At 41.2% G+C, this 21807-nt stretch overlaps 1 protein-coding gene across 2 annotated transcripts in view; it reads left to right on the forward strand.

Moving 5' to 3' along the window:
* CPVL (carboxypeptidase vitellogenic like) overlaps nucleotides 1-21807 on the forward strand; it is a 108203-nt gene that overhangs the window by 54802 nt on the left and 31594 nt on the right. For both annotated transcript variants that reach the window (XM_074986147.1, XM_074986148.1), the window contains exons 10-11: nucleotides 121-216; nucleotides 1847-2020. In XM_074986147.1, coding sequence (XP_074842248.1) covers nucleotides 121-216; nucleotides 1847-2020 — 270 coding nt within the window. The remainder of the gene's footprint in view (nucleotides 1-120; nucleotides 217-1846; nucleotides 2021-21807) is intronic.

Here is a 21807-nt window from a genome sequence, read left to right on the forward strand (position 1 = left end):
TAAAGAATTAAATTAATATTTAAACTTCATTAATAACATAGCATAAGGAGCAAATTTAGTTGGGAAGTAGTTATGATTTTGTGTTATTCTTTAAATAGATGTCTTCATCTCTCCCTCCAGATATTTGATACTCTATTGAATGGTGATGAAACAGGTCCTTCCTACATTCAGAATGTTACGGGATGTAGCAACTACTTTAACTTTTTGCGGTGCCAGGTAAACTTGATATTGTAGTAATTAAAAGCCCCAAAACAAATGAAATATATTGCCTAGCACAAGTAAATGTCTTACTGAGTATGGCAAGGTTAGGAAATTGTGTGAATGTAATAATGTTGTGTTTCAAATGTAAATTAGTGCCAGTCTACCCACACACTTAAGCACATGCTCAGCTCTAAGTACCAGTTGTCCCCCTGACTTCAAAGAAATATTCTCATGCTTAAAATTAAGCACTTGAATACTTTTGTTGATCCAAGGCCTTACTCAGTTTAAGCATGTGGCCTGCAAGCCATTTTTTGTGGAATGTGATTTGCAGTGTTAAAGAGCTGCTATTTATTTTACCAATTCAAGTCTGATCATGTTTGGTAACAGAACATGATCTCTGATGGGCGTTGAATTCCTTTCCATATACAGGAGAAATAGAACAGTATGACATCTAACATGTCTGGTAATAAGTCAGTTTAGACCTCTACCCTCACCCATTCTCTCCTTAGGCAGAAGAGATGGGACTGGAACCATTCCCCCTTCCTGTAGCTTATTTAAACTTTCCCTGGACTCACTGGCTAATTAATATCTTGAATAAACAAGAGCTGGCAGAGATTGGGGGTTTTGATCTTAATGTCTGAGGTCAGACTGCTGAATATTGCTGGTCAGTTCTCTACATTTCAGACATTCTAACTTGTTGCTGTGTTTGAACTGATAGAACTGAATGAATCAAGGAAATCCCTTCTGAAGCCACAGTCTTTCTGAATTCTCACTATTACTGGTTTATAACCCAAGTTTCTGGTAAATAGCAGCTGTGCTGGAATGCTTTATCCCCATGTGCAAACTCACTTCGGAAACTCCCTTGCCGAAATTGTGAAGATGGTTAGTTTCAAAAACATGGGGAAAAAAGCAGTGCTCCAAATGGAACTGTCTGTTCTTCGTATGATGTGAGATGCTTGTGTGCAAAAATATTTTATGGAAATGACAAATTTAGGGCATAACGCATCTTGGACTCTGCATTTTTATCACATACTCATATTGGATTCAGTAATTTAAATTAAAGACTTTGAGAAGGCAGAATTTCAATCAGTATATTAAATTGAGGCATGTAACTTCTATGTCTTAACAGGTTTTAAGTATTCTAGCACCTTACATTACAAAGGTAATGTGTACCTTGGTGTAAGCTGTAGAACTGAGCCTCTTAAAGCAGAGTCCAAAGTTAACCTTAGGACTACAGTTCCCCAAATTTCTGGTAAAATTTTTTAAGGGCATGTAATCTCTGAACGGTCCATGCTGTTTACTTTAGTAAAGTAGTGAGATATGAGCATGGGTCTGTTATTTCAGCCATACCAATTTCATAGCCTCAAAAAATCTCTCCGGCGTTCTGAGAGTGAAATTTTCCTAGTGTTCAGGAGGCAGGGCAGTGGGGGATGAAAGGTGTTTTCCATCTGAAACTAATACAATCAACCAGTCAAATTACTTCACTACCTGAAACTTAAAATTGAAATAATGGAGTCAGTAAACACATTCTTCCTTTGTGTGGTACTTTGCAGGCTAGGCTACAGAGCCACTGGGTTGTAAAGTGATAAATGCATGTGTATGTTTTGTTTAATGCAGCTTTCTCCACCCAATTTTTCCTTAACAGGAACCTGCTGACCAGGAATATTTTGGAGATTTTTTATCACTCTCAGAAGTGAGGAAAGCTATCCACGTGGGAAACCTTACCTTTCATGATGGGTCTACAGTTGAGAAGCATTTGCTTGCAGATATAATGAAGACAATAAAGCCATGGTTGGCTTTAATTATGGATAATTACAGGGTAAGAAAGCAATAACTTCTAACTTCCTACTCTGGGCAGGAGAGGGAGGGGTATGTCTTCACTACAGAATTAACTCAGGCTCTTACCCCAGCCTGTTCCCACGTGTGCACACAAATCTCAGACATGAGTTTTGGTGTGTTGAGCCAAGGCTCATTGGTCCATCTTGAGGCCTAGCTACAGCTCAGGTGCTACTACCACTTCAACCTGTAACCCATCCACTTTGCAGGCAGGCTGCAGTTTGTCTAGTGCTGTTCGTCCTTTGGAACCTTCCCTTGAAGAAATCACAAGTAGCTCGCTACGCAGGAATGAACGGATGAAAGCTGTAGCTCAGGGGAGGGATAGCTCAGTGGTTTGAACACTGACCTGCTAAACCCCCCTTTGTGAGTTCAGTCCTTGAGGGGGTCATTTAGGGATCTGGGGCAAACATTAAAAAAGAAAAATCAGTTAGAGATGGTGAAAGGTCCTACTGTGAGTGTAGGGGACTGGACTTGATGACCACTGACTGTCCCTTCCAGGTCTGTGAGGTAGGTATATCTCCATAAATGTTTGGTAAACAAGTGTCTTGGTGGTGTTCACCAACTGTGTGTGACATGGCTGAACTGTGACAGTGAGCACTAATGTGCTCAGAAATAAGGTTGAGGGCTGGCGCATAATTCTATCAGAAATGTGAAGAAAGAAGAGTGCTGTGTGGTACTGGTAGTGAGGGGAATAGGGCTGACTGATCCTTAGCAGAGCTTAGCAATGTATAGATAAAGAGCTGGATATGTGGTGTTTTCCTGCTGAACACATGGCATTGTGTGAGGAAAGCACACAACAGTTATTTATAGCATTCACTCTATTCTTAATTTAGTCATTATCGTTTTTTTGACAAGGTGACATCAATAACTAATACTCTGATTAAGGAGGTTAAATAGTTAATCCTTGTCAGGGAGCTCCAGCCCAGCCATGGCCATGAAGGGGACCATGGCAGGACCTGAGTCAAAATGGTTCACTCTAATTTAAGGGGTTTATCATTTTAACATCCATAAATCTGCTTTGAAAAAATATTAAAAATCAAGCTTTTAAGGCTCTGTTTCAACTATTGAAAAGCTGGTGGCCCAGGTAATCCATTGTGGCTGATCGGGGTGGTTGAGTGCAGTTTGGGAGAGGTCAGAGTGAATTGTTGGCCTTACGTTCCTCAGTCTTCAGTGAGTGCTGTACTGGGTTCCATTCTTTGGCCTAAAATATCACATTTGAAGGCTGCTCTAAAGTTGCACCGGCTGCCAGCAGCCCCAAGGGAGAAGATGGCAGCCAGGGATCAGCATTGCATAGGCAAACTCTGGCCATGCTTGCCATGTTGGAGGAAAATGTCTTCATGACCTCCCAGGATCTTGGCCAAGATTCTTAAATGCAGCTGTGATGCCAAGGGAGGGGAGCTATGAAAAAAGTAAAGTAGCCATTTTACTCAACTCGGTAGTCCAAGATAAGAACCACTTGTTACAAAACTTGAGTTTATTTCAGTTTTTAAATCTGTCCTCCACTGCAAGGTTGTTGTGTCTCATTTATTTTGCTCATCTATAGTTGTTATTTTCACTGTACATCCCGAGAACTTAACGCAGTACAACGGGTATGCAATTGATTATATAAAGATTTCAGTAATTTCTGTCTGATTGTTTGCTTACCTGCTTGGCAGTTGCTGTCCATTTAGCAGATGTTTTCACTGAGTTGTCCACAGTGACACCAGCAGGTTATGGGGAACTCTCTGCCCACGAAAGCTTATGCTCCAAAATATCTGTTAGTCTATAAGGCAACACAGGACTTGTCCTTGTTTCAACAGGTGTTTGGGGTTACAACTAATTTAGACCCTAACACAACATGCTTATTTTCCCTTTGTCAAAACTGAATGTCACCTGTTGCTGTGCTGCCTGGTTGCATAGTTGAGGGTGTTCTCTCACAAGCGCTTCAATTTTCTTCAGTCTCAACTGGGTAATAATTTTCTGTCCTTGAGGTTATTTTGCCACCTCACTCTTCATCCCTTTTCTGGAACGCAAAGTGTTTCTTAACTAACCTCCAGATAATTTGCCATGAAATGAAACCTAGAGGTTTTTCTTCTGTTGTGGTGTTGTGTGCGTATGTCCTGTAACACTCTTACAGAAGTAGTGTAACTGCCTATAGGCGGCTTGAAGCTGGGACCTCTTGGAGCTTAGTGCAGGTGCCTCTACAGCTTGAGCTAAAGGTCAGCTGTCTCTCAGCTTAGGCTGTAGAGGGCACTTATTCTTTCTCTGTGATGTGGTCCAGGTAGTACTACCTGGTACAGTTAACCACACACAGGTGTGGGGGTTGCAGTAGCACTTGTGGTCACATAGTTGATATTTGTTGTCTTAATCAAAGCAAACTGAGCTGTTCCATAAGTACTATACAACAGGAAGAGCAGGACAGGCAAAACTTGGGGAGGAAATCAAAACAAAAAAGCAGTCCAGTAGTGCTTTAAAGACTAACAAAATAATTTATTAGGTGAGCTTTCGTGGGACTGACCCATTTCTTCAGACCATAGCCAGACCAGAACAGATGCAGTTTTAGTGGGTGGAGAATGTGGAGGTCAGAAGCTACAAACACTAGCCAGTATGTTCTGGCTGCTTTGGTCTGGCAGGCTGAGGTACATCTTAAGAACATAAGAATGGTCATACTGAGTCAGACAAATGGTCCTTCTAGCTCAGAGTCCTGTCTTCTGACAGTGGCCAGTACTTGATGCCCTGGAGGGAATGAACAGAACAGGTAATCATTGAGTGATCCCTCCCATTTTCAGTCTCTGACAAAGAGAGGCTGGGGACACCATTCCTACCCATCCTAGTTAATAAGTATTGATGGACTTAACCTCCATAAATTTATCTACTTCTTTTCTGAGCTTGGCTCAAGTCTTGGTCTGGCAAGGAATTCCACAGGTTGACTGTGCACTGTATGGAATTAAAAAAAAAAGAAAAAACAACAGCCCTTCCTTTTCGTTTATTTTAAACCTTCTTTCTATTAATCCAGAGTTTACTGGTAAATAAGACTGTGAAAGTTAAAATTCAAGGAAAAAAGGGTATTTAATCATCATGCTTCATACCGTTAAATAATTTAATATCACATTTTGGCATTTTATTTAGAATTTTCCATGTACAAAGTATTTATCTAAAACCAAAAATTCCCACAAGAATTAAATTAAGTTAGAGTTAAAGCTGTGACTAGATCAGTAATTTAACAAAAAATCTTATTGTGATATAATTATACTAGAAACAAGTTTCACCAGAGCTTTTCCCCTAAAAGTTAGGTACCAGTACTCACCCCTGGCCAGGGGACACTGCAGCCCTGCGTCTGGGAGCAGGCTGGGGTGGGATCTCCGACTGGCAGCTGCAGGAACTCTGGCTGGGAGGATGTGGGCTGTGGGCTAGGAGCCAGCTGGGGCATGGCAATCCACCAGCAGCTCCAACCGCAGGATCCCCGGCTGGGGAGAGCGTTCATGTAGAGGTGCCTTGAGTACTACAACCTGTAAAATTCAACTTAAAAGAAATTTGCATTAAGATGGGAAAATTAAATAAAGTACTCAGGCAACCTTAACTGCCCTATAATGATGATGTGGGGAAAATAGACAATAAAAGTGTGGGGGGGGAACCCTAATGTCATCTTAAAAAATGGATTTACAGTAAAGCCTCAATTTTATGGACCCTTATATAGTGGACTTTGGGAACACCGGACGTCCCCCCATTGTTCCCGAAGTCTGCTAGAGTCTGTAAAATTACCCCCCCTCCCCCCCAAAAAAAGTTAAAGGACTTACTGCTGGTGCAGCTTGGAGGGATCAAGGGTCTGTTGGTGGCTCCTCCGGGCTGTGTGATGGCCCCTCCCGCTGTGCAAAGTGAGGTGGCTTTGCCCCATGGCACAATGAGGTGGCTCCTCCAGTGAGTGGCAGGGTTTTTTTTGGAGAGGAGGAAGGCTGGGGCTGGGAGAGCCTGGTGTGGGAGTGGGGGCAGGTAAACCCTCCCATATAACGGACTTTCAGAAGTAGCAGACAGCCTTTCCCCCATTAGTCTGTTATATCGAGGGTTTGCTGTAATCTAATCTGTGAATAACACCACTAAAAGATGACACACTAATTGTATGCTTATTGCATGGCATCAAAGGAGGGCAGAATTCAGGTTGTTAAAATGCGACTTTTTCTTCACTATGAAACTAGAGTGCAGTAACGTGCTAAAAGTTTCCTCTGTGTGTGTGGGGAAAATCCCTTCTTAGATATAATTCTTGCATTAGAAGGTCTACTGGAATTACTGGTAAAAAGTGGAGAAAAAGCTGAGTGATATTCTAAATCAGGAATGGGCAATAATTTTTGATGGGGGAGCCACTCCAAGAATTCGGTAAGTGGCCAAGGGCTGCACTCTTCATGATATTAATGGAGGAGATGCGGGGTGTGGGAGGGCGGTTGTGTACAGAAGGGAGCACTAGGTGGGAGATTGGGGTGTAGGAGGGGGTGTGGGCTCTGGGAGGGAATTTGGGTGAAGGGGGGGGTTGTGACCTTGGGCAGGGGATTGGGATTCAATGTCCCTGGAAGTGGGTACAGAGTGTATGTGTGTGGGAGTTTATATCTGGGGAAGGGATGGCGATGCAAGGTCTGGGAGGGAATATGAGTGCAGCACCAGAGATGCAACATATTTGGGTTACGTTGGGCAGGGTTGCAGGGGCACAAAAAGTCGGAAGGAGGGGATGTGGTGCGTGTCAGACGCAGGTTCTGGCTGAGAGGCACTTATGCATGTGGCTCCCAGTCAGCTGCCTTGCAGGTCCCTCAGGCAGGCTCCCTGCCCCATGCACACCTGCTCAGAGCATCCCAGCTACGGGAGCCATGTGCTTCTCTGAGTGCTGTTTCAAGGAGTGGAGAAAACTTCATGCAGTGCCTTCACCCCCAGCACAATTTCACAGCATCCATTGGCCAGAAACCAGCCAATGGGAGCTGTCTTGCCTGCAGACAGGCAGCTGTGAGATTGTGCTGGGGGCGGGACAGTGTGCGTGGTGGTGCTCAGAGAAACACATGACCCCTGCAGCCAGGCAGCTCTGAGTGGAGTGGGTGAGTGGCTGGCTGGGGGCTCCCGCTGAGCCCTGGCCTGGATCTTACCCACTCCTGCTCTAAATGGACATTCTGTTCTTGCTGGAACACTAGATGAGTAATTTCTGTCGACATATTTATTTTATTGCATTGCTATTACAGGAGTGGCAGGTCAGATCCATTGGAAAGACTCCTGGCTAGAACCTCTTACACTTCAGACTCATAAAGCAGAATGGATTCTCTTGAGGAGCAGAAACTCATGAGTTTCTTGCTGTATCCTCTTTTCAGATTCTCCTCAGATGTTTAGTTTGTTCCAGAAGACTAAAAAGGGTTTTGCCTGCTGTTCTCTATTTTTCACTGAAAACAAAGGCTTGCAAGCAAAATCTTATCTAAAATATCTTCACTACTTGCAAATTATACAACCCTTTGATTTGTGTGTGCACACATGCTTGTCTATGCATTTGGGGTTTAAGCTGTAATTCCCCTAGTTGTTTGCAAATAGGAGCATTTTATCGAGCTGACTTACTTTAATTTGGGTAACATTTTCCCCACTTGCAGCTGTTTAAGAACTGTACTGAAATGTTTACAGACTTCTACCAAGCTTTTGCCAGAAGATGTTTTATCTTGTCACTTTTAAGGAAATATTATACGAAAAGGTTCAGACACCGAGTAAGAATATGGCACATGTGCAACTTGGCCACCTTTCAGTACTTTTCTATAACATTGGCTCTATTGTTCTTAGTGAAACCAGGAAAGACCTCAGTGTGTGTTAAGATGTTGGCGGCTGTTTTCTTTATTGAAATAAGAGATGCACTGTACACTCTTTTATCCAAACCTGATCACTGGATGAAACAGAAGCTTGTTAGAGTAACACTCATTTAGTGAACTGTTAGCAAGATGTTGACGATTTCACAGTTAAAATTTGTTGATGTAAATACAGGGATGGCATAATCAGAACACAGTGTAACTCAGTTGCTATGTTGCATGCGAAGCAAATTATGCTTTATTGTCTCATGCTGCTGCAGTGGCTGTGAATCTTGTAAACCTGGTGTTTGTGCATTAAAGAATTACGGCTGGCTACTTTTGATTCTGAGGTTTCTTGGCAAACTATCTTTTTGCCCGTTGTAGCCATTATTTGGGAAGGATTAGATATTATGGTTACCAGCACTTCATTGTTTGGACTTGACTTTCCATCTTGCGTATCCAACTGGGACATTGAGTGCCTGTTGAAATTATATGTCATACTTGGATGTTATCCTCCATGATCCTAATGGTGCCATTTTGGAGAGAGTGCAGTGCTTATAAGTGCACTTGAGTGCAAATAAATAGGAGTAAAGTAAATCATTAACTTTCATTTTTGTGAATATATAGCCATGGGAAGCTGTTGTACTACAAGGAGGGACTTCTGAGTGGAAAGGTCAAAGGTTAGCAGTAGAAACCTTAAATATCAGAACCTGTATATGCTCATTTCCGCTCTCATAACGAATTGCACAGCAGAAAGCTACTTCTGTAAAAGATCTGTGACCCCTTTCCAGGCAAGGTCTACATAACAGTTTCATCCACTGATGTAAAAGCACTTGCAAAGGCAAGTATGCATTATTGTGCTCATTTTGCAGATGAGAAAACCTAAAGCAGAGCTGTTGTGACATGCCCGAGGTAGTTACTTAGTGGTGGAGTCACAAACAAAACGTAGCTTTACTCAGTTCATTTGTTGCCTTATCCACTGAGCAAATGCATTCCATTACTGTATGTGTTCATATGAGAAGTTGTAATGCAAGAATGTTACTGTTCATTGTTAGTGTTTAAGGAACACTTAGACTGGGAAATGTCAAAACTAAGGCTGCCTACACAGCCTCATTCTACCTCATGTGCATAACTGTTCTTTTTTTGCACGTTCTCATGGACTACGTCTGCCTTCTGCTCTGCTTAGGGCTCAGATGTGGTCATCTGAACAGCATAAATTCTGTAGATAAAATGTAGCCAAAACGAAGCACAAGCTGTGTGAGTACTACTCTGCTGTGTATTGTCCAGTCTGTGCATTGAATGAGGCAGTGGTTCTGCAGAAAGTAACTTTACGTGATATCACAGGTATAGACTTTATCCTTATTCATATACCAAGGAGGGAGAATTAATGTTCTGTGATCAGCACTAACTTCACTTATTTTCAAGAGCAGTAGTAATCTAGTAGTGCCTCCCATCCAAGAATCTCATAGCCCCTCATGTGCATTAAGTATACCGTCTCTCAGTGGCGGTGTTTTTCCCTCTTATTGGATTGAGTATGGAGTGAGGTAGAGAGATTAAGACTTGGATTTACAGTTTGGAGATTGTGACATGGAAGGCTGCATCAAGACAGATTAAAGATTCCCTCCCCCACATCTCTTGATTACCAGGTGCGTGCTTTAACTAGAATACTTTTTTTCTTGATGTTTGTGAATGCTGCTAATATCCTTTTTCCCAGCATTGAGACTTGCTTTCTTTCAAGGTTCATATTTACAGTTCTGCATGAAACGTGTTAGGTGTTCTTTGTAGATGCTCCCTCCTTGTCATCCTGACTTTATTTGTTCTGTTTAGAGAGAGCCTTAGATCTAGAATTCCACTTGTGGTGACTACTTAGAAGGTTCTCTTATCAGCAGATGAACCCAGCCACCTGACAAATCAGGTTACAATGCACTAAAAAATGTTCAGGCTTGTGGAAAATGGTGCTTGCTCTAATTAGAGCAGAGATTGTTGTGAAACTGTTGGAACATCTTGTTGCCAAGGTGTTGTGTAAAGCCCCTGCAAACTTTGTAGACTGGTGTTCGAATATGGTTGTTAACCTCTTTAATATAATGACAGAGGTCAACTTGCCTTGGGGACCAGGGCTTCCTAGTGCCAGTGTTACAGCCACAATTTCCTGACTAGATGAACTCTTAAAGTTACACTGTTCTGTCACTTATCTTTTCACAGCTCATTAAATCACAGCTAATGGCTTCAGTCTTCCCCAGTATTTCTCAAAATATTTTGCTGCCTAATTAGCACACAGGTATGGATTTTAAACGTTCATTGTGCTTTTTTTACGTGCTGATTCTACACCAAATAATAAAATGTGGATGTTTAAACTTGTTCTGATTAAAGGAAAACTGCACTCATTTTATTCAGTTCAGTAGCCTGAAAGTTCAGTGCAAGTGCTTATCACTTAATTGTTAATCTGAAATGTAATTGAAATTGGATTTTTGAGCTCTCTGTGCACTACTTAGTTTACTAAACATCTGCTTCTTTATCCTTTTTCAATAGTAACAGAGAGATATTCACAGAATCATGGGCACATTCCCATGTTCCTCAACTAACATCATATATGCCATCGTGCCAGCAATGCCCAGATGCTTTTTATGTTGGACAGACTTCAAACACTCTTAGCCAGAGAATTAATGGACATAAAATAGACATAAAAACACTCCTGATTCACAAACCTGTCAGCCAGCACTTTAATGGAGTGGGCCATTTTGTTAATGACCTGAAAGTCTGTGTTTTACTGAAGAGGAATTTTCACAACAGCTTGGAAAGACAGGCTGCTGAACTCTCTCTTATATTCAAATTTGACACATTAACACGTGGTTTGAACCGTGATGGGAATTTTGTAGCTCATTATAGGGGCTCTTTTGCATACTTGGCTTATCTAATTCTTGGCTCCCTTCTCCCCCACCCCTCTGCTCTCTGATTTGCTCACCTTGATAATATTTTTCTGACTTGTCAACGTTGATTACTATTTCTGGTTCTCTGTGCCTTAAATATTGAGTCTGTTCTGGTATGGCTATGGTCTGAAGAAGTGGGTCTGTCCCATGAAAGCTCATCACCTAATAAATTATTGTGTTTGTCTTTAAAGTGCTACTGGACTGCTTTTTTGTTTTGATAGAGATAGCTGTGTTAGTTTATATACTATCAAAACAAAAAAGCAGTCCAGTAGCACTTTTGTTAGTCTTTAAAGTGTTACTGGACTGCATTTTTGTTTTTCTCCTTTTTGCTATTTGTTGCCTTTCTTACTCTTTCATCTGTCGGTTGTCTGTTTAGACCGTAAGTTCTTTGTTGCAGGAAAACATTTATTTGTAAATCACTAAATCACTGATCATATTTTTGGAATCATATAAACATACTGGAAACAGTTGAGATATGTCTCTTGAGACAATGGAAGAGATGTTTCAGATGTATACGTTAAAACCATATGAAAAATTGATTGAAGTGGGGATTTACTTTGAGGGATCACGTCCATATAGCTAATTTTATCTTCTAGAAGAAATGTTACAAGTTCAGAAAGCTGTTTTGCCAACTGCTAAACTCAAAACTGTACTTTGATACATAAAGTTTTCAATTGAAAAGAATAGCATCTAACTTGGACTTTCAATATGAGTGTGTTATGTACAAAGATCACAGAATAAAGCAAAGAATCATTTAACTGATTATAATTGCAGGAGGTATTTTCTACAGCAAGAGTATATGAACCAGAATGTTTCAACATTTTATTTATTTGTTGTACTGATGACTTTTTAAGAGATGAATTTTGCAGCACATACTTTTGTCTTGGCTTGAAATCTTAGCATCTGCTTTCCCTTTGAGGAAGTTATTTTCTTTTAGTCATGTCTGAATGAGAATGAAGCATATAAGTATTCTTCTTACTTTACCTCATGTCTCCTTTTGAATTGAAAGTATCTTTTTAAATATAAAACCAGTTAGATTTGAAAAACAGTGGATGTGCTGTAATTTTTTCTTAAGAATTAATTTAGTTTGGGCACTTGGATTTGCAATTTGAACTTAAATTGCAAAACTGCCGTCTTTGGGCACTAGGGGTTACTAAATGTTCTGCATTTTCAATATTCTCATAACCATTATTTACATTTAATCTACAAGACCCAAAACTTCTTTTAAATGAGTTTCCATTTGGTACATTTCTTAGCTGAATTTCATCTGCTAATTTCAATGTTAGCTTGCAATTTTCTTTAGAAGAATAAGTGCGCATTTGTAGTATATGTTTTATTTCATGGTGTTTATTACATGTTGCTAATTTATCCTGGCTAGACTGGATAAATTATGTTGAGAATATTCTGACTACTATGTAACTATCTTTTAAACAACTATTTGTGCTCACCTAAAGTACACCTTAACCTAAAATTAGGGCTCAGATCGGATAAGTTATACACCTGTCCTTTGATTTTTCAAACTGTTGATTTATGAATTTTTGCTACAAAAATGATATGCATTTATATCTGTTTTTGAATTTATGAACATATTTTCGCTACAAGGAACCACCAGCCTTTGTCTGAGCATCCTTTTCACAAGTAACAAATGCGGAGGAATACAGCAGTACGCAGTGCGAGGTTGACTCATTTCCCTCAGCAGCCCAGCTCTTCCCAGTTGATTTGCACGCTTCATTGTGTTTAGGTCATCTTGACTGTGAGTGATATTAATCTTCAGATATCTTTATTTGCGATCATCATGGGTCCTAGAGATGAAAAATGTTTCTTCAGGAGGTGTCACTAAAGCCAAGGAAAGCAATATCTGTGGCTGCCAAACTTGAAGTTATTAAAAGAATCTCGGAGGGACAGCAATCAGAAGACATATGATTGGCAATGAACTTGGTGGCATTGGCAGTGTGTACAATCTTCGTGCAGAAAGATAAAAGAAATGTCAGAAACGTATGTTGGTGGTGCTAAAAGTTGTATCAGATAACAAAAGCCCAGGGATGCAGTAATGGGTAGACTTGAAAGACTTTTAATACATTGGATTGACAGCCATAATGAACGCAACATGCCTTTTGAGCTTTCTCATCATAAGGGACAAAGCCCTCTCTGTGTTTGAGGACCTGAAGAAGAAAGCCAAGGAAGAGAGGCAAGTTGGGGCCACTGAAGTAACGTTCAAAGCATGTCGTTGGTTTCAGTGCTTTCAAGTGTGTACACATTATTACAGTCTCTGTGTTACAGGTGAAGCAGCATCTGCTGATATTCAGGCAGCTGTCATTTTTCCAGACACATTGCAACAAATAATTGATGAAGGTGGATAGTCTCCAAAACAAATCTTTAATGTTGACAAAACGGGGCTTTTCTGGAAAAGAATGCCGTTCTCAAACGGGTATTTCAAGGAATAAAACAGAAGCAACAGATTTCCCTTGAACGATTGACTGACATTACTTCTTGGTGGAAATTTGCAAGGAGACATGAACTTGAAGCCTCTCCTTGTTTATCATTTGAACAATTTGAGGGCACTTAAAGGCTTAAAAAAGGCATCATCTGGTGTTCTAATTGAAAGGTGTGGGTGACAAAGCAGGGTTTTGCTGATTACCTAACAAGCTACCTTTCATCATTCATCTCTAAATATTGTGCTAAATGTAATCTGGATAATAAATGTCTGCTGATTTTCAATAATACTCCTGCTCACTTTATCAATGTCGAAGACTATGGTGATAACATTTGAGTGGGTTTTGTGCCCCCAGATGCCACTTCCATCCTTCAGCCAATGGATTGATGCATCATTGCTACATTTAAAGCTTGTTATCTGTAACTGGTGAGGTTGTATCTCACAGCTGCATCAGGTGGAGCAGCCAAACCAACAATTGAGAAGTTGTGGAAGAGCTACATCGTTAAGATGGCTATAGAAAATATCATAATTGCCTGGAATAAAATTACTCAGAGCATCCTGAAATGGTGTTTGGAAAAAGTTATTGCTGAAATATGTTCATGAAGTCCATTGTTTTGAGAGTGAAGTGAAGAACATTCAAATTCTATCATGCAGCTTGGCAACTCAAGCAGGATTCAATGAGGTAGACACAGATGATGATCAAGACCTGTTATTGTCACAAAGTGAAGAATTGACTAGTAGAGAATTAATTCAGCTGGATGCAGATAGGTTATTAAAAAAGGAGGTGGAAGAATTGGATGAACCTCAAAAAATGCTGGATGCTAAAAAAACTCAAAATTCTTCAGTGTGTTGGAAGCAGCTACATAAATTCTTGATGGCAACCCAAACTTAGAACGGAGTTCAGCATTGCAAGCCACAAATTCATGAAGTCGTTTGATGCTATCAGGAGTTGTAGGACAGGAAAAAGAGGGCTGAATGCAAACTTCAGTTCTGTCAATTTTTTCAACCCTCCCTCTCATCACCATCTGCTAAATCGTCAACTCCTTTAGCTGATCCTCAACCTCAGAAGCTGAACGTTAAAACCCCAATTAAGGAGGCTGAAGTCACTACAGAGCTGTTTCTGATGACGACGTAGGTAATCCCATGGAATTCACCTCAGTACCACCTTCTTCACCACTAAGAACTGACTAGTGGTAATAAATGTCATAAAAAAGCAATAAAGTAGCACGGTTCTTATTTTTATGATTGTGTAGTATTGTAACGTGGGAAAAATATTGGGTGGTTTTTTTTGGGAATCTGGAACTAGTCAGTTTTTTTACATTAAAATTAATGGGAATTTCATTTTCGATTTATGAATTTTCACCTTATGGACGGTTTTCATGGAATGAATTATATCTGTAAATCAAAGGATAGGTGTACACAGATTTCAAAATTTGCAGTTAGAGAGCGTACATAAAACAATTCAGACTTGCTGCATTAAGTTTCTGGCAAGGACCTTATCTGACATGGGTTTGGAATAATTCCAGCATGGTCAAATAACTTAGCACAATTTGAGCTCTGGGTGAACCATATAATTTGGGTTGATCATAAAGTGCTCTTGGATTCAGATAAAGTCAACAAAAATTGAGAATCAACCTCCCAGCAAGATGAGGTGTTCACTAGAGAGAGTGAGAGCTCTGACTTGTGTTACTATCGAAGTTTGTGTCTCTTCCCTAAAGATTTAAATTTGTGGCATAGTTTTGGAACTCATTATTCCATGGCCGTATTCAGGATTACAGAAAAGTTGGAGGCTATGGGAGCAAGAACTCGGCTAATTTGGAAGACAAAACTCAATAGAGTTTTAGATGCAACCTATTAGATGCAGGACGCTGACCATTAGGCTAGAAAAGAAATGATAGTGTGGTTTTATTTTTAGCTTGTCCTTGACCTTGGTACAGTTTTTCCTTCTGAGGCCTTGAATGCCAATAATACTCTTCCCATAGGATCTGTTGTAGTGCATCTCTGGCCTTTTTGTAAGGCTGAAACAAAGGCATGCTAAAATTATTTCTGTTTCGTTACCTAATTTATATTGTAGTTGTGTTGGGAGGCGGTTTTATTATTTTCCATGTGGGATTTATTTCAGTAGATTGTTTTATGTGGCAAACTTCTGTAAATTTTATAAAATTGTTCCCTATGGTAGACTCTCAATTTGGAGAGGTTTCTGGGTCTTTGCTAAGCGTGAATTGAGCCAAACTGGCATCTTTTTAAGGAAGGTCATATTTTTCCCTTGTAAAATCTTGTTCACATGACTATCTTATTAGTCAGAAGACTAAATTCAGCTTCTATTGACTGGTCATCAAATTTCGTTGTTGTATTGTATTAGATTGTTAATAATTCTGTCTTAAATGCTAACGAATTAAGACTCATCGTACCCTATTATCACCATTTGGATGGGGAAAAAAGGGTCAAAGAAGTTAAATCATCTTGGGCAACGTCACATAGAAAGTTTCAGGAGAGCGATGAATATTTTCTTGGTCTGCATAGGACTTGCCTGGTCACAATCAGGCTATCACTGCTACAACATTCTTAGTCCTTACTGATGTAGAACAAGAGACTATTTTGAGAAGTCTGATCATAGGTCACTGGCTTAGTACTATGACTAGTGCTTGCAGGGCAGTTCTCTTTTGAACTTCTTTAGTATTTGAGACACACATGAATTATCATTATTTAGCCATCTGCAAAACAAATGAGACTTGTAGATTATCTCCGGAATAAATCAGATGTGTTTCAAAATCCTAGGGAAAAGCTAAGATAGCTTCATTTGGCTGTTTTGTACTGTAAACTTTTGAAGTCCTTTTCCTTCCTCTGTTGATTGATGGTGAAGAATTTTGTATTCCTGTGTAGCTCCACGCAGAAATAGAAATATGCTGCTCTATTTTTTTGCATTGAATCACAGATTAGTTGTAAATTTGCATTAGAGATCAAAAATCTTTCAAACCTATTTATTTAGTTGATTGTTACAATCCACTAAAAAAGGAGCTATGGAATGAAGAAAGGACCATTTAATATAATGAAGGTAGTCTTTCTGAGACCCATTTTCTTTATGAGACTAAAGTATGCTCTTTTGACCGATTTTTTTTGTTTGTTGTATTTTGTAGTGCTGGTATTGGTGGAGGTCCTACTTGGTGATTCCCTGTTTGTTTATTGAGTATTCTGTAGCCAATTTCAGTTAGGCTTTGTTTTTTGAACGGAAAATCTGAAGATGCTGTCTTTCATGTATCGTTTTATTGTAAAATGAGTTACCTCCTGTGACTGTGTGGGAATATATATGGGTCAGTCTGTGAACTACATGTTGCTTGGAAGTACCTAGTTTTATCAAGAGTTCTGCTTTGTATGGTAACATCCATTATGGATTAGAGCATCCATTGTGTGATAGGCTTAATGCCTAGTGGGAAGACTGTATGAGAACCTCTGGCAGAGCCATTGTGGGCCATAGATATTGATAACTCTGCTACACTGCAACCATGGGTTTTCGACTGGCAGATCCATTGACTTTGAATGATTCTGCACAGAAACTGAAGGTGAGGAGAATATGGCTGGAATGCACAGCCCTCCCATCCATCTGAAGCATGTCCACTAAATAAAGACAGAGGCTGTTTTAATTGGGAGGAGCTTTGGGCACAGTTGCCAATCCAAAGATTAAAATAATCATGAGTCGGACCCAGAATATCATGATTAGTTCTTTAAAAAGATAAAATTGTGGCTTTGCTCTGTTTTTTGATTTTGAACTCCCTGTGTGTAAGAGATACAGAGAGAGTGTTGCAAACACTCTCCCATTTATTAATGCAGTTAGTTCTGCCCAGTCCTCCATCAGTTCAGACCTCCCAGCTTCACCTATATCTGAAACCGCATGGCATCATCACCCTTCTCCTTGCCCCTTCACTGACCAGGTGTTGCAGAAATAGAGGGGAGAGAAGAGAAAAGAAGAGAGTAGAACTGGCTGGGATGACTTTAAAGTTCCCACTCCTTCTTTCCTTACCCCCATGCATCAGTAATTTCTGCTCCAGAGGGGAAGGTTGACAGCTCTGTCTGCTTTCTTAAGCAGTCTTGATTAGCTGCTCTTCTGCAGGAGACAAGGAAGTAGGGAAGGCAGCAAGTCAGAGATTTCCCCCATGTAAATCTGACATTTATGAAAAAGCTAGGAAATGGGTGGAAGGTCTGTGTATGTTTTGTTTGGACTTTGTTCCCACCCAAAATGGGTGCATGTTTGTGTTGGCTCACAACATCAAAGTACCACAGCAGCTTATCAGCTGAGTTTTCCTATGGGCTTGTGTGATCAATTAAACTACGTTTATAGTTGCTGTTGGAATCTCCCCCTTTTGTTGCCATTCTGTATGTGTAAGTTTAAAATGTTGAAAGTATTACACGGCAACCTTGCTCTTCACTTTTCGAGAGACAGTAACTCCCTGATGTGCAATGGACCGTGACTGCACATTTCCTGAAACTGTACATTTCCCTTAAACTTGTCACTCTCATCTGGAATTCTACTCTGTTGTCCTGTCATTGGGCTACAATTAAAGGAGACAGGTTCTTCCAGTTAAGCTGTTATGATGTCCAACTCCACACATTTGGTACATCTGTGCATCCTATTTTCACTGTAACAATACAGTAGCAAAAACCTTTAAAACGTTATTTAGAAAAGGATGGGCACAATTTTAACTGCTCCAAAGTGTATTTGGATGTTGTGGCCAAAGGGTTTTTTCAAATGCGGTGAGAACATAGCCTATCTATTTGATTTAAAAAAAATCCTGTTTTTTGAATTTCTGATTTATTTTGGGGAAATTTCCATCATTAAAGAGAGTCTTTGTATGAAATTCTCTTCCTCTTTGAAAATTATGTTCCAGGTCAAACAAGAACATTGTGGAAGATAGACTCTTGTGTTTAACGTAAACTTATTTTTGATGTGTGCATCGGAGAGGAAGAAAACTTGCTGAAGCATTGTTAGATATCAGTCTCATGAAAATTATTACTCAACATTGCTTTTCGTAGTTGGGGCACTACCTCTGTATCAGTTTGTGCATCAGACTGTCAGAGGAAGATTAGCTTTTGATTTGTATTATTTTATTTGCTTGATCATATTTATTATGACCCACCAAAAACAGGGTACGTTGTTATACGTCCTTCTGAAACATGTTGCGTAGTTCCTGCCTCATACAGCTGGTGCCAGGGTTGACGGTGCTATCGTTACTTGTGCTGAGGTTGTTTGCATTGAGGTCACTGGTGCCAAGGTCAGTGTGATTAGCAGTGGCACAGCTGTTACCACCGGAGAGTCTCAGTGCCAACGCTACCGACGCTGACCTTCACGTTGACTCCTGGCTCTGATCCTGGGCCTGACGATATGCACTGAGAGTCCAAAAGGGCTGTTGAGCTGGTGGATGTCATTGAAGTGTTCCTGGCCCTGGAAGAGGCTGACAGTGATGCCACGATCTAGACCTTCTCCTATCTGAACAATAGGACTCCACTTCAGACTCAGAAGTCTAGGAGATGGAAGGCCACAAAGGCAGTACTGAGTGTTGCTGATGGGTGACTCCAAGCCTCTGAAGACTGGCGTGTTTCCCCCACGTGGGCAGCCAGTGCAGAAGACAGGGACCAGTGTGACAGGTTGTCATCAGAGCCTCGCCACCTCACCCCCTTTGGAGAAGGCAGTGCCATCATTCAGATTAGATTATGTGCCCCCTCAAAAGTCTCAAGTGGAGGGGAGTTGAATATAGTCACCATGATAGTCAGGTGAATGGTAATAGGCCAGACTTGACAGGACCCCTTGCAGGGCAAGAGTTGATGAGCCCCCAGGAACCACTGGGTTAAAAGCAGGCTGGACAGGCCCTGGCCCCATCTCTTTAGGCTTAAGAGAGGAAGAATAACTTTTCTCCTGCCTCTCTTTCCTGGAGCACCTGATGTAACAAATGGTGCCTACCGTAAGTCTAAAGACTGGTGCACTGCCCATGCCAAGAGTCCTTAGCTTTCTTACATGCTGCCAGCTTGTATGCTGTTGGCACGAGTGTACTGCACAGTGAAGAGGTGGTGTTCAGCACAGGCTCTGCCAACCCTGGAGATGGATTGCATGCAGAGTTTTGACTCTCTGCTTGTTATCCTTAAGGTGTCCTTGGCTGAAAACTCCTTACAAGTGTGGCATTTGTCCTTTTGGTGACTCTAGCCAAGGCACTTCTGGAAACAAGTGTGTGGGTCACTTACTGGTATAAGTTTGCCACAGTCTTCACAGGACTTGAACCCTGGAGACTGAGGCATGCCCTGCTGTTGGCAGGGGGAGGGAAGCCCCATAAAGGAAACTTAAAAAAATCCTACCCTACTACTATTACTACTAACTACAAAATCTAGCCATATACAATACACATTGAGGATGCTGTTAAGGGCATTTAAGAACAGGGAAGTTCCAGCTGCCATCCCCAGTAGTGAGAAGGAACTTAGGATGAGGCAGATTGGCAGGACACTATGAAGGCATGACTCTGAGGTGCTCCCAGGCCTATCCTCTGGATACAGCTGGGGAAAATCTTCCAGCTGCTGTGTGGGTGGCTCTCTCACACACCTGGTTGGAATGGATATAAGAAGCATTCTAAGAAAAACATACAGTACCCTTCACAACTTTTTAAAAGAAGAGTTGCGGAGGACAAATAGCATAGCACAACTTCTCTTGCTGGGAGCAGTGGAAAAGGTTCCTTTAAAGCAGAGAGTCAAGGGCTTCTATTCCCAATACTTCCTAATACTGAACAACAAAAGTAGGCTAAGACCCATTCTAGACCTATGTGAACTCAGGTTTATGAAGAAGCTCAAGTTACATGTGGTCTCCTGGGCCTCCTTCCTTAGATCCAGGTGACTGCTATGCTACTCTTGATTTGAAGGATGTGTATTTTCATATCTCAAAAACTACCTCACTGGAAAATGCCTCAGATTTGTTCTCCCATTTGGTCTGTCAGCAGCACCTTGGGTGTTTGTTTACCAAGTATAAGAAAGTCATGGCTGCGTTCCTGCAAAGGCAACAGGTACAGGTGTTTCTCTGCTTTGGTGGCTGGCTTGTCAAGGGCTGCTCTAGGGTAGAAATGTTCATTAGTTAACTATTTTGACTCAGCTCTTGCTGCCTGACCTTGCCACAGCCATAACATTGGGGTCCTCTCATGGATGCATGGTCCCTCCGCAAGGCCTGCTGGCCCCTCTACCTACAGCTTGTCTAGCCTGGTGCGTCTGGCTGCCACCACAGTTCACTGCCAAGGGTCAGTTAATCTGAAGGCATACCTGTAAACTGCATGCTTACTGGTAAGTCCTCTAGCATCCCTACTTCAGGTCTTTAGTGAATGCATAAGTCAACCTCATAACAACAACTTTTGACCAACGGGGCCTTCTTCTGAATGAAGGGAAATCAAAACTGTCCCCAGTTCAAAGGATAGAGTTGAGAAGGGCGGTACTGGACTTGACAAAGGCCAGGACTGCTCACTCCAATCACAGTGTACTCCACCAAGGCTCAGGCATCTTTGATGGCATTGTGGCCTTTGGAAGAGCAGTGCACCAATCAGTAGATAGCATGGTCAGAGTTATCTGAACTCAGACTTGCAAGTCACCTGTTTGGAATTGACATGAACATGCGCTTGACGATAAAATGCATACTCAGCTTCTTGTAACTGTTTTTTGGGAGGTGGTGCTCATGTCCATTCCAATACCCATCCTTCTACTCCTCTGGAGTAGCTGGCAAGAAGGAGCTGAGGGGGTAGCAGCTTGGCAGAACCCCATATCTAGCACCATGAAGGTGTGACTCCAGGGGGCATCCAGGCCAACCCTATGGCTACTGATGGGGAGAATCCTCCATCTGCTGCATGTGGCGTGCACATGCCTAATTGGAAGGGACATGAAAACCACATCTGAAAGAACAACAGTTATGGGAAGGTGAGTAACCATTTTTCTTTAATTTTTAACATGGGTTTTCTTTGGGATTGTATAGAACTTGTCTTACAACACACCAATTCCAGAACCTGAATAAGAAGCATTTCTTGGGATTCGGAGAAGCAAATGCAAGGCTTCATTGCCACACAGAAATTTTTGCTTTACAGGAACTGTCTTTAAAGTAACTGAGAGGTAGCAGTATTAGTCTGCATTGTAACAAAACAAATCGGCAATCACGTAGCACTTTAAAGACTAACAAAATGATTTATTAGGTAATGGTCTGTCCCACGAAAGCACCACTTCTTCAGATCAAATTGTCTTTGTTCACCACTACCGCCACCTGGAGGCTTGATGGAAGACGGAAGCCTTTTTCAAAGCTAACGTTTATCCATCTTACGCATCTCACAAGAGCAGTGGTTGCCAAACTTTTTGGCATCATGCCCCCACCATTTGATTTGAGAAACCCTCATGCCCCCCATATCTTCTTTACCATCATCCAACCTCCTTTTTAATAAAAAATTCAATTCGTAATTTAAAATAACATTTTTATGTCAAGTTTTTGTGTTTGTTTATTTAAAACTAAAAATAAGCACAAATAGTTTTTCTTGGCCCCTTGCGGGTGCCTGGTGCAGCCCCAGCTGCCCGAGCCCTGTGCCAGCTACCAGAGCTGTCTGCACCAGCTGCCCGCCTGCCTGAGACTGAG

Source organism: Carettochelys insculpta, chromosome 2 (assembly GCF_033958435.1).
Source record: "Carettochelys insculpta isolate YL-2023 chromosome 2, ASM3395843v1, whole genome shotgun sequence".
Lineage (NCBI taxonomy): Eukaryota > Metazoa > Chordata > Testudines > Carettochelyidae > Carettochelys > Carettochelys insculpta.